Below are 12,646 nucleotides of genomic sequence, written 5' to 3'. Positions count from 1 at the left end.
AAGAAGATATTTGAGAAGGTGAAGAGGGTGAAGAAAGGGAGGTAGAAGAAAAATTAGCTAAAATAAAGAAAAAGAAAATTTAAATAAAGTTTGAAAAAAATAACCCAATCTTTTAAATCGTATACCCATATTTATTGATTTTACTTAACAGTAACTTTTAATACTTTTTTAAATCACAAAATCAAACAAAATATTTTCAATGAATTAAAATTTAAAATCGTTTAATTTAATAAATTTGATTAATTTTTTTGATTACATGTATGTTACATCACACTTGGTCCTTGAGTTAGTACATCTATTTTCTAAGCGGAAAACACAAAATAAATAAAGAAAAACAATAAGACACTAAAGACAAAAGAAAACACAAGCAATACTAGCACAGAATTTAAAGGTATATTCCTTTTGCAAAAATTAAAATATTACTTTTTATCTTTAAAGCTGTACAGAAATTAATGTAGAATTTAAAGCCTAATAGGTTATTAAATAGAAGTGTGAAACAATATTATAAAAATACACTGTTTACTTTTAACCTATATTTAGTTAATATATTTAGTTAATAACTAAACCTATATTTAGTTAATAACTAAAAATCAAAATAAGCAGTTAAGTTATTAAAAAATACTTTTTAAATTTGAAATTGTGTTAAGTATTTTACTTGGAATATATTAAACTAAATTTAAATCACAGTTTGTACATAATCATTGCAACAAAAATTTTGAATGCGTTTTACTTAATTGTTATTAGTATGAAATAGACTATTAAATATTAAACGTGTTAATAAAATGTTAAAATGTAATACACCTAAAATCAGTTCGACAAGTAAAGTAGTTAATAAAATTAATTTTTAATTATAATATATGTGTACATGTTAGAATGATTGACAAAATGTTAGAAAAATAATGTTTAAGTTTTTATTTCGTTTGTTGTATCGCTTAATATTGATACTAGGTACCCTTAAGTTGAACGTGCAAAATCGTGAATTTTGTGTGATGTGATAGTTATAGAAATGGTGTCCAAAAATTGCACAGAATGAATAAATGGGCAGTTGGGAGCCATTTTATGCGCGAGCAAAATATACTATACAAGTAAAAAAACAAATAATGATACCTAAACAAAAAAATGTCCAACTTCTCAAACACAGGCAAAAACAACGCAGTGAACGTGCACCTTGCATAACACTAAAGCACACTTCATACACAACGTGACAAAATCGAGATAAAAATCCGTCTTAAGAATCTGTTTTCAACCAGATTTACAAAATGCGTGCAAAATATCTTATATCAAATCGACTCGTGACGTCATCAAACAGTGCCAACGTGGTAGTGACGTCATCACGCACCTGAGCATATGACGATAAGTTCGGCGTTAAGTTCGACTTCGCCTTCGCTGTTAATAGCTCGACACATGTATTCAGCATCGTCCATTTCTGTTGCCTCAGTTATAAGAAGAGTACATACGTCATCCTCCGTGTAGGATATTCTGCAACGTCACAGTAAATAAAAAAATTGTAAGTTATCAAAAAAAACGAAGTTTTAATTTTTTTAAGTTAAACAGTGAGCAACCTATAATGTCTGGATTCCTTGATCGGTTTTCCGTCTTTGTACCAAATAATCTCGGGATCAGGAACCCCAGTAACTGTACATTGAAACTTGGCAGCGGAGCCCTCTATAACTTCGATGTCGTCGAACTTTTGAATGAATTCAGGTTTGGTTTTTGAAGGTTCCTGTAATATAACAAAGTTACCACTTGGTTACAGCTCCTTTTAACTGTAAATTAAGTTATTGTATTGAAAAAACAAATAAATTTGTTATTACTGTTAAAATCGTGAATCACAATTTTTTAGTTCAAAAATAATAAATTTTAGTAATTAATTATTAATCACATGTTTACAACTAAATAAAAAAATTAGTTTTTAACCTATAATAATGATAATTTATTTTTTAGATTGCATTACATTTTTGCTTTCTTTTTCTCGGACAAGTTCAGCTCTAAGCGAGGATAAAAATCCAGATTCTCTCGGCTGACCACCAGCGTTGGAAGTTGTTAATCGGGCAAGTGATGTAAGTCTACTAAGAGCTCGTACAGCATTTCCAGTTTTCTTATTATAATAATAAATATGATTTAAAGTTTAAAGAAAAAACACATGTTAAAATTAAAAAATATATACATCAACTGAAATATAATAATTTTATATTTACATTTCAGTTAAAATTAAAATTTAATTTTTTTCTAACCTGCCATTTTCTTCTAGCAAGAAAACGTTTTAGGTTCTTTGTGTTTAATTTGCTCTTCGACATTTTGTTAGTGTCGTTGTTTAACCAATTATGCTGTAAAGCTTTATTTACGGTGTAACGATTCCTGATAAAAAATATACATGACATTAAAAATAGGAAGATAACATAAAAAACGATTAAATAAACATAATTTTCAGATCTTATAAAAAATCCTTAAGGTATTAGTATAACTTATTAAGATTCGTAATTTATTATTTGTTTTAGTTTATTTAGGTTCAACAACATTGTAAACATATTTTACTTCATTGATTTAACGAGAAGTTTTGATATGAAATCTTTCGCTTCTTCCGATATTTGATCGAACGCTTCGTCGTCAAAATCCCACAACACTGCTGTTATATTGGAGAGTGTTTCTGTATCGGCATCGCCAGAAAACGGAGATAAACCAGATAACCTGAAAAAAAATACAAAATTATTAAAATCAGAATAAACACGTAAATCTCCCAAGGCGACGATTGGTACACTCTTACTCTAAAATTACTATTAAAATAACGCCAATTTGTTTTTAAAATATACTGAATTGTGTGACACAAAAATTAACTACTTTTGAAAATTTAACAAAAGTCAAACGACCAACAGCAAAGGTCACACAACTCACAGGATGTAACAGATTACTCCCACACTCCACATGTCGGTTTGAAAGCCGATGACGTCATAATTAATTACCTCCGGTGCTACGAATTCAGGTGTACCGAACATCACCTAAAATATGTATTAGTCGACAGTTTAAAAATATTGTCATCTAACATACATTTAAATGCCCATAAAAGTTAGTTTAACTCACACATCTCACAGTTTTATTATACGTGACATAAGTTTGTTGAATAATACTGATAACAAATTTTTAATTTTTTACCTTGATTGGCTCGTTTGGGTTAAATTTTCGAGCTAAGCCGAAATCAATAATTTTAATTTTGGTTCCTGTTTTGTTAATGCACATTATGTTTTCCGGTTTTAAATCCAAGTGAACAATCTAAAAACAATGGTTAAAATTTGTGATAAATAATATTTCAATTTACAACAATTAGAATCTCTTGATGGAAATAATTGTTTTATGGAAATAATGGTAATTTTGTATTCAAAACCTCAAAAATTTAAAAAAATCAGATTATTTTTTCAAAAAATAATAGATGCTAAAAAAAGAAACAAGTTTAAATAAATGTTAGCCATTGAAATGCTGTTTAAAAATAGTTTTAAAAAAGTATAGCTTCAAGAAAAATAATTAGGTTTAAATAAATGTTATCTATTAAAATGACGTTCAAGAATGGCGTTTAAAAAAAGAATTTTTACAAGTAATAGAAATAAGTTTAAATAAATGCTAGCCATTGAAATGACGTGTACAAGTGACGTCATACCCACCATTTTGTCATGCATGAATTGAACTCCGCTACAAATTTGTCTCATATACTTGATACAAGCTGCTTCGGTTAGTTCAAAATCTTCGTCAATTACCCTTTCGAACAATTCACCCCCAGCAACTCTATTTTAATAACAAAAAAGAAACATTACTTGTACAAACAAGAATATTACTTGTTTCACCAAAAATAAAAATAATTTTTCAGATATTTAGTTTAACAAAATAAAAGTAGTAGAAAAATGTATTTAAACATTGATTACAAAGTATTCACATTTATCCAAAATAAATATACGTTTGCTTTCAAAAAGTCATTTTCAAATTGAATGATGTATAAGTTACTTCATATATTTAAAAATTAGGTTATATTTTAAACAGAAATCTTACAGGTCCATGACCATGTGAATCTCCCTTCCATGATTATAGGCGTCTATCAGTTGAACTAATTTTGGATGGCGAAGTGCGTTCATTATTTCAATTTCTAGCGACACTGCCTCCCTGTCCTTGGCTTTCAAAGCTCTCATTATTTTAGCTGCATACTGTTTTCCACTTTTGCGGTCGACTACCCGATGGACTTTACCAAATCGGCCTCTGAGTTTTGAAAATCACAATATAATTTGTTAAGATAAGATAGAGTTATATATTCTAATATTCGTCCTATTTCAAACACCTTTGCATATGACTTGGGTAAATAAATCGTTTTTTTTTGTAAATAAAAATTGCAGTGTAATCGAATAAACTTTTATTAAATTAAGATAACTTTTATTTAAGTCAGTACTTACTGTCCAAGTTTATCTTTAATTTCATATCTTGTTGAAAACTTTTCGTTTTGTCGAATTTGAACCGGTTCGTATTGAACGAACTCTCCTTCGCCTGTTTTAAATAAAACAAAACAAATTACACAACATCAAAGTAAAATAAATTAAATTGCTTAATTTAATTTGTAAAAGTACAAAATTTATTTAAATAACTTAATCATTGTTAAAACACTTATAAGCGGCATAAATATGTACCATTACTTTGGCTATCCATATTCACTAATCCTGTTTAAATGAATTATACTTTTAGTTAAGCGTTCTAAAAATCGGATAATCTTTAAAAAAATCTGTAACTTTCACTTTGGTAAGACATTGTCGACTGTTTCTTTGCTTTCGTAACTTTGACAAACAAAACGTCTGACGTAGCAGTGACGTAGCCAGCTGTTTTAAATTCACGCCTGTTTTCGTCTTATAATTACTTTGACTGATTCCATTAAGTCTACAACTAAACGACTACTTCTCAGTTAGCTGTCGTCGCTTATCAGTTAAACAGAGTCATTTGAAATAGCTGAACAGATAGAAAAATTCCAAACAAAATTGAATTTAGCAATACGACGTAATATCCATTAAGGTTCGAACAACAAAAGTACGGAAATGTGCAAGCAAAGACAATAAAAATACTTTTAATGGTATGTTGCATAATGGCATCTTTAGAAATTATATTTTTTTTACAAATAAAAGAAATTGTATTTTTAAAACTTAATAACATTTCATACTTTCGTCATCAGTGGTGTCTGCTCCATTTTCAATAACTGGAATATTCTGTAAAACATTAGAAAAAGAACCGGGTCGACCCATCCCATATTCATTTTCTGCAGATACTCTATGTAGTAATAAAAAAATTAAATTACATATATACATTAGCGATATAAAATTATTTTTCTTAAAATAATCTTAAACCTTAATTACTTTTAAAAACATATTTAACGATCGAAAATAAAATTGCATTACATTAAACCTTGAATTTACCTAAACAAATAAAATGCATTTGCTTCTAAATCTTTTATGGTATATGAGGTGCTGTTTGTTGTTGCTACTTCTTTCCAGAATTTTCTTCCAGCTACACTGTTTCCCTTTAGCTGAAATTAATAAATAAATTAACATTAACAATGATAAGATTATCTCTTAATCAGTAATAGTCTGCATATATTTATGTTAAAATATCTGTTTGTCGTTTAAACAATTAATAACTGTGTATATGTAAAATATAACATAATACCTTGGTGGATTCAAGAAGGTAGGATTTGATTTGACTACCCCCATCATACCCACTTCCATACCAGGATACCACAACTACACCATCTTTTATCTCTGCAAATGGTTTGCCAGGCGGGTCAGGTACATCTATAATATGAAAACAATGTCAAACTAGAATAAATACCAAATATGTAATTGAAAAATAAATAGCACAGAGATGTGATTAAACAATTTAGATTAGGTGTTAAAGTTGTTTAATTGCTGTGTGCGTTCAAATTTAGGTTTTATGATTGAAGTCACTTTTTTAACTGGTAAATAAGGAAAGCTACCAACAAATTATGATTCTTACCTACAACTTTAACGCTAACAGAAAATTGGTCTACGCCACCCTTGTTGGTGACCTGTAGCGTGTAGCAGCCAGAATCATCTCGTTCACTCTTTTTAATCGTTAACGCAGAAAAGGATTTTGAAGTTTCGATATTGCATTGGTGACTATGTGATATCTGCGTCATTGTTAATGTTAACGTCATTGCATTATCAATTTCAAATTAATCACTTATGCTACTTATCTAAAACATCAACAAATTTACAAATCTGTGTGCAATGCTGTATTGGTCTAAAATGAATCATTTATATTTCCTATTATGAGTTGAAATATACGAAAAACAATGATATGTTGCAAAATACAATAAAATGTACTTAACAGAAATCAAATATATATTTAGTTAACATATTTCCTACCTGATCTCGACCCTTTCTCCAAACAACTTTAAGAGGTTGTGTACCAGATAATTCGCAACATATACTTATAGGATTGCCCCTGATGACCGTACTGTCACGTGGGCCGTTCTTGATCGAAGCTGGAACAATTGAAGAAAGACTAGGTATGTTTTTCTTTGTTGTGTAATTAACTGAAGACTTTGATTGTTCAGGTTCTGTAAATTTAAATATTTTATTGAACATTGTTAGATGCAAAATATTATCATGATTTATGCCAATATTTTCATAAAATATGTTGATTTTAGCAAAACATTAAAACTGTTTTGATAAACCATATACAAATATCGCTTAAGGTTTATGTTGAACTTTATTATATGCCTTAAGTTTACAAATCTATTTCACCCTGCTATCTTTATTTAACCTGGCAAATTTTTGTGCAAACTGGTGTAAACGGCTTCAGCCATGGTTTTTTTACTAAGTCGTTTTTCCCTTCGAGCAATGCTGGTGATATGATGCGAATCTTCGTTTTCATAAAGCAATTCTGAACTGCGTGAACGAGGACGACCACTAAAATGAGTTGGAAAGTCTCCGGGCTTACAGTATTCACAATGATCCTTTTCAAATTGTAATTTTTTATCCTGACTGAGATCATTTAACGAATTATAAGACACATAATGAGGCATATTACTGGCAGTTGGAAACCTTATACTTGGTGGCATTCTTGGATCTTCTGGAAAGTGTAAAGTCATGTCCGTGCTTTGACTAAATATGTCATTAACAGTTCGAGATCTTGGCCTAGAAAGTAGTTGAATGGGTTTACTAGCAGTAAATATCTGTCGTTTGTAATGTAAAACTTCGGGCCTTGTTACAATATGAAACCATTCACCACTTTGTTTTTGTAAATTAAGTGTTTTGTCGCAAACCTTGCAAATCCAAAATTGTTCTGATCGATCAGTTTTACGAAACATCGAATCTAAGAAAGTATCAAAACCTACCCTGTTATATGGTGTACTGTGTTGTGTTGAAATTATCGGTTTGTTATCTTGATTAATGTTATTAGGTTCGTTTACAAAATTGTCATTTTCTTTAAAAGTAGAAGACTCTGCAAATATTGCAGTAGGTGTTTCAGGTGTGGTCGAAACATTTTTAACAGGTGTTGTTACTTTATCGGGAACTGTTACTTCAACTTCCTTGTCTGATTCTTTGTTTTCTAACAAGGTTGAATTTGTTTCATGACTTGCAATTTGAGCTACAACATTTAGTTCCGATTCTGTTACAGTTGTGGTATTTTCATTAGCACTAAATATGGTATTAAGATTAGACAAAGTATTGGAACATTTTAGAAGTTCAATATTCTCTTTAGGTGACAGATTCTCTGGTTTAACGTCCAGAGTGATAGCATCCTGAGACTTTTTTAATTCTGAAAATAATCTGTAGCCAGCACTTCGAGCTCGCGCAGAGCGAAGTTTTTTAGTTCTAGTGCGCGCTTTTGGTGTACTCGTTCTTTTGTTAACACTGTGTTTCAAACCACGATCAATCGGTGTTATATAACCACTGTCTCTAGTTGTTTTTCTGATTGGTAAGTTATCAGATGAACTGTCGTTAGAATCGTTTGCACAGTTAAGAAATTGATTTGGAATTTCTATCGGCGATGATCTGGACGAGTGGTAACTGCTTGAATTTCTGTAATCTTCTTCCTCGTCAGCTTCAAATGCATCGGAAGTTGCCCGATCCTTTTGATCTTCGGAGCTGCTTAAATCTGAACTTTTTTCACTTTCTTCCTCGGTTGAGGAGGATCGATCTTTAATAACGGATTTTATTTTTTTATCATTAAAAGTTTGATTTAGGTTATTCTGAAAATTTGTTTTAAGCAATGGTTTGTCAAATTCCAACATCGACTTTAAAGCAGCACCAAACTTTGCAATTTTTGAATTAGAAGTAGGAGAAGGTGGAGGTGTAATATCTGGCGTAGATTGTATACTTGATTTGCTTTTTAGTTCAGAAAAACTGTAAGTTGTAGAGTTCGATTTTTCACTTACATCTCCGACGCTACCAGTTCGAAGCTGTGTAAATAAAGTATTTTTTATTAAGGACAACCTGTTGAGATCATTTGATCCAGTTAAGCTAGAGCCTGAACCAAAACTTAATCTTTTTCTTGCCTTAGGCTGTAACGGAGAGTCCATAAATGATTTGGTTCTACCGATTGGTTTATTAGAAGTTAGCGAATTTTGACGGTTTGGGTCAACCGATTGAGCTCTTGATCTAACATTGGTTTGCACGCCAGCCATGGTTAAAAATTTAAGAGCAACATTTCTATCAATCGCCGCCGGTTTTCTGTTTGATGACGGAGCAGACCCTCTAACAATTGTAATATATTCAGAACTAATATTTTGCTGCAAAGAAGATTTATTGCTGGATTGTAGTAAAATGTTTTGAGAGCTTTTATTTTCCTTAAGACCAATCTCTAATTGGAGACTATTTAGTGTTTGTTTAGTTATTTTCTTTGAAGAATTGATGTTACTTTCCTTTGATTTGGCATCAGCATCATCAAGTTGAATAAATGGATTAGTTGATTGATTCTCATTAAAATCTTTATTGTCACTTGAGTTTGTATTTTCATTAGAGCTTGAGTTTAAAAATGGATTTAGACGGTCATCATAAACCATTTTTTCATTAGAAACTCCTTGCGATTTTACTTTTGTTAAGCGTGAATTTTCATTTGTATTGAACGGAATGGGAAAGTGAAGTTTTGGATCCAATTTTTGCGGTGAATTTAACTTATTTTCCGACATTTTCTTTAAATTTTCTGACGAAATTTTTTTAACATTAGCGTTTCTAATACTTTTGTGAGCAATGTATACATTTTCTATTGACGTGTCGTCTGGTACATTAACATTTCGATTAGAAGGAATAGGTAACGAAATATCTTGTTTTTCGTTATGAAAATGTTTTTCGATCTCGGTCTCTGTGTTGGTATTTTTAAATATAGGCAATGGGGATAGCGGCATAGAAGAAACACTTAAATTCTCTTCGTCCCTATTCGAAGAAGTGTGACTTGATTTACGGTGACTTAACGTCTCCTTTCTCTCATACGGCCTTCTGTTTTTAGCTACACGACATCGTTTGCAGACTAAATGCTTGCAAACACAACACCTTGCTTGATCTTTGTTAATGACATCTGCTATTCCGAGCGGACCTAAGCATCTTGCACAACGAGACATAAAGTTAAGTTGATAAGAAGATGAGCCTGCAACTAATGCTCCGATTCGCTTCTGTTTCACCAGTTCTTTTCGTAATGAAGCTACTCGTTCTTGTTCTTTTTCACGCAAAACCCGGTCGCGGCTCAGTACTGCCATCACGTGTTGTTGAGCTTCATTATTTAAAGAAGCTATAATGTCATCCATAGTGAGTTTTAAAAAGGTCAAATTGGGTTAAACTTTACCGACTGCCCAAACGGGAAAATGCATCAAGATTGTAAAACTTTACATAAGTTATGTGCAAAATTAATTTCCACCACACCTACACTTTTCTTAGCTACAAAATGTGTTTAAATAACATAGCGGCGATTCTAAGAATAGAAAATGCTTATACATCAGGTTTCAGGAAATTAATGTTTTGCTATATGCCTAGTTTAACCAATTGGGTGAAGTGAGTCACCGCCTACCACCAACTTTTAATAAAATGCACCTTATCAGCAACAATAAATTAGAGAAATTTGTAACTTTGTTTAATATAATCTATTTTAAAATTCTACCTACCTAACTTATGCTATACACTTATTGATCAACTAAGTCTGTATAACATAAAACATATTTTAAAACGTGACTACTAGAATGAAATAAAATTAGACCACATGTTTCTGCTTTTATATTAGTCACAATTTCACATACGCTACATTATAAATGATTACTAACTTCCTATAGTTTTTTAACACACACATTAAACTATTTTAAAAATAAACGATTTTGTTACGCTTTAGGTCATTGTTCTGCGAAAATATACTAAGTTCGTATAAATGTATATATCAACAAGTTATATAATATGTTTTAGGCTTAACATATGTTACTAGAATAAAATGCATAATATTTTTAAAATTCATCTCTTTGTATAATGCCATTTTATTTTCGTTCCAAACTATATTAAATTAAAGCTTTTCTGACACAAAAACATTGCAGAATAAGTATATTTAGAAATACCTGCACTTATTTTTATTTATTTAAAATTTTGCAAGAATAATTTATTTCTGCATTTAAAATACATTTTGAGTTAAAATTCGCGTTTTCTTTGTTCTTAAAACTTTCTAAAATATTTAAAAAAATATTCTACAGTACATAAAAACCCTTAATGATGATAACACAATGACAAAAAGTATAACCCGCTGTATTTTAAGCTTTGTAGGACTTCCGTTATATCTTCGACTTTGCTTCCCTCTTCAAAGTTTTGCCTTTTTCCTTTTTAATTATCTCGCTTAAACTATCTCTTTCCTAAAACAACTTCCTAACCCGATATATGGCAATGCAATTCTACATTTGCATGATTAATTATGTAAACATGTGACTTTGGAATGGATAATTCCACGTTTGTAAATTGTTAATTTACAAATTGTTTGTAACTTAAACGGTTTGTAACACAATTAAGTGTAAAGTTTATAATTGTTTTAATTCTTTGGTTATATCGCAAGATTATTTTTAAATAAAATCTAGTTTTTACAAAGACCAATTAGTTAGTTTATTAAAATAATAAGATAATAATAAAATATTGGTATATAACTCTATGCAGAATTTGCCAGAAGAGACTGAACTGTCTATGTACCTTGGCATGGCTAAAGGCAACTGTGTTTAAGTTACAAAAAAATAGATCCATAATTGAAAACTATAACAAATCATCACACTTGTACACCTTCTACAAAAGTACCACAACCACCAAACCAAATAATTTAAAACCACCAATAACCGCCACGCAGTTGCCTCGAAGCCCGCCGTAGCTAATCTCTTACTAACTATGCTCTTTCACGCCACGCGCGGTAAAAAAAAATCAGATCGTTTTGTGCATTCTTACATGGGACTTTATTCACCACCATATAAACGATATATGAGAGCAAGATAGCACTTGTACATGCAAACGGGCGGCTAGTGATTGGGAATAATAAACGCTATAGAACATTATACATTGGATTAAGAATCAGAAAATGGGCAATTATTGCTCGTGTCATGAAATAATTAATGCATTTTCTATATAGGAGCACGGTTAACAAAGAATTATGTAAGTAACGCGTTGTATTATGCAAAGCACACCTAATCTGTCTCTGCAATTTATTTTTTTTTTCGATTTTATCAAAATTAGGTCGGAAGGCGAACTTTCTCGATTATGCTATGGCGGGGGTCGAGGCCATGAGTGACGTCACTCACCCTCCGTAATCACTGTGACGTAAGAGTGGCACGTGACCTTGCCGTGTTCGTTTTTAGCCAAACAGATATATTTGCCTTGGTCTTCAGGAAAACTTTCAGCGATGGACAAACGACATTCAGAACCTAATAAAATGCATTTTTTGTAAAATTCGCAAATTATTATAATTATTTTCGTAATTTTAATTTTAATTTTGTTTTATAAAATACTGCTTTTTAAATGCTTGGGTCCTTTTTTTTTCTAACCTTCTTTCGTGATGGTGATATCAGCTTCTGCCTTAACTTCTTCTTCTTCCAAAAACCACTTAACTTCAGGTTCGGGGTCACCAGTGACGTGACATATCAGTTCAAATGGTTCTCCATCCTTAGTCTAAAAACATACAGCTTTAAATAATATTTTCTAAATAACTTTGCTTGAAATGTTTAAATTTGAACCACGTTCTATTTACAGTATATAAATCATTGTGGTTATTTTTTTTTATTTGACCATTTTAAACTACTTTTTATTTTACATACACTTATATCTTTCATAGGTTGAGTAAACACTGGAGGACTAAACTTCTCCTCTTCTTCTTCTTCTTCCTCCTCCTCATTTTCTTTTTCCTCCCCATTTTGCTCCATTCTCTTTTCAGGAGCTGCTCCTCTGTGACGTGCCCTTCTTGTAGCCACCGTAGTGTTGTCGACATTGTCCTTCTTCCATTTTGCTTTTGGTAATTCAGCGATCAAAAGAGTTCCTGACTCGCTCGAATTCTTGGACTTGTCTTCCGTATCTTTTTTGGTCGGAGAGAGAACATTACGAAAGTCCACTTGCTCCGCCTTTTGAGCCTAAAATTTTAAAATTAAAAAAAATATTTTAAG

The 12,646-nt window shown here is 31.0% G+C and overlaps 1 protein-coding gene across 7 annotated transcripts in view; it reads right to left on the bottom strand.

Annotated features, from left to right (window-relative positions):
* Positions 1-117: 117 nt before the first annotated feature.
* LOC145743660 (myosin light chain kinase, smooth muscle-like) overlaps positions 118-12,646 on the bottom strand; it is a 47,195-nt gene continuing 34,666 nt past the window's right edge. For all 7 annotated transcript variants that reach the window (XM_082561685.1, XM_082561681.1, XM_082561682.1 and 4 more), the window contains 18 exons: positions 12,305-12,613; positions 12,035-12,158; positions 11,792-11,914; positions 6,405-6,598; positions 6,013-6,166; positions 5,686-5,810; positions 5,436-5,545; positions 5,183-5,289; positions 4,431-4,521; positions 4,036-4,239; positions 3,654-3,774; positions 3,151-3,267; positions 2,893-2,996; positions 2,536-2,688; positions 2,235-2,358; positions 1,955-2,098; positions 1,563-1,723; positions 118-1,479 (listed from right to left, as the gene is read on the bottom strand). In XM_082561685.1, coding sequence (XP_082417811.1) covers positions 1,332-1,479; positions 1,563-1,723; positions 1,955-2,098; positions 2,235-2,358; positions 2,536-2,688; positions 2,893-2,996; positions 3,151-3,267; positions 3,654-3,774; positions 4,036-4,239; positions 4,431-4,521; positions 5,183-5,289; positions 5,436-5,545; positions 5,686-5,810; positions 6,013-6,166; positions 6,405-6,598; positions 11,792-11,914; positions 12,035-12,158; positions 12,305-12,613 — 2,613 coding nt within the window. In that variant the 3' untranslated portion in view covers positions 118-1,331. The remainder of the gene's footprint in view (positions 1,480-1,562; positions 1,724-1,954; positions 2,099-2,234; positions 2,359-2,535; positions 2,689-2,892; positions 2,997-3,150; positions 3,268-3,653; positions 3,775-4,035; positions 4,240-4,430; positions 4,522-5,182; positions 5,290-5,435; positions 5,546-5,685; positions 5,811-6,012; positions 6,167-6,404; positions 6,599-11,791; positions 11,915-12,034; positions 12,159-12,304; positions 12,614-12,646) is intronic.

Source organism: Corella eumyota, chromosome 2 (assembly GCF_963082875.1).
Source record: "Corella eumyota chromosome 2, kaCorEumy4.1, whole genome shotgun sequence".
NCBI lineage: Eukaryota > Metazoa > Chordata > Ascidiacea > Phlebobranchia > Corellidae > Corella > Corella eumyota.
Note: the sequence above shows the minus strand (reverse complement) of the source record. Positions and strands in the feature narration are given on the sequence as shown.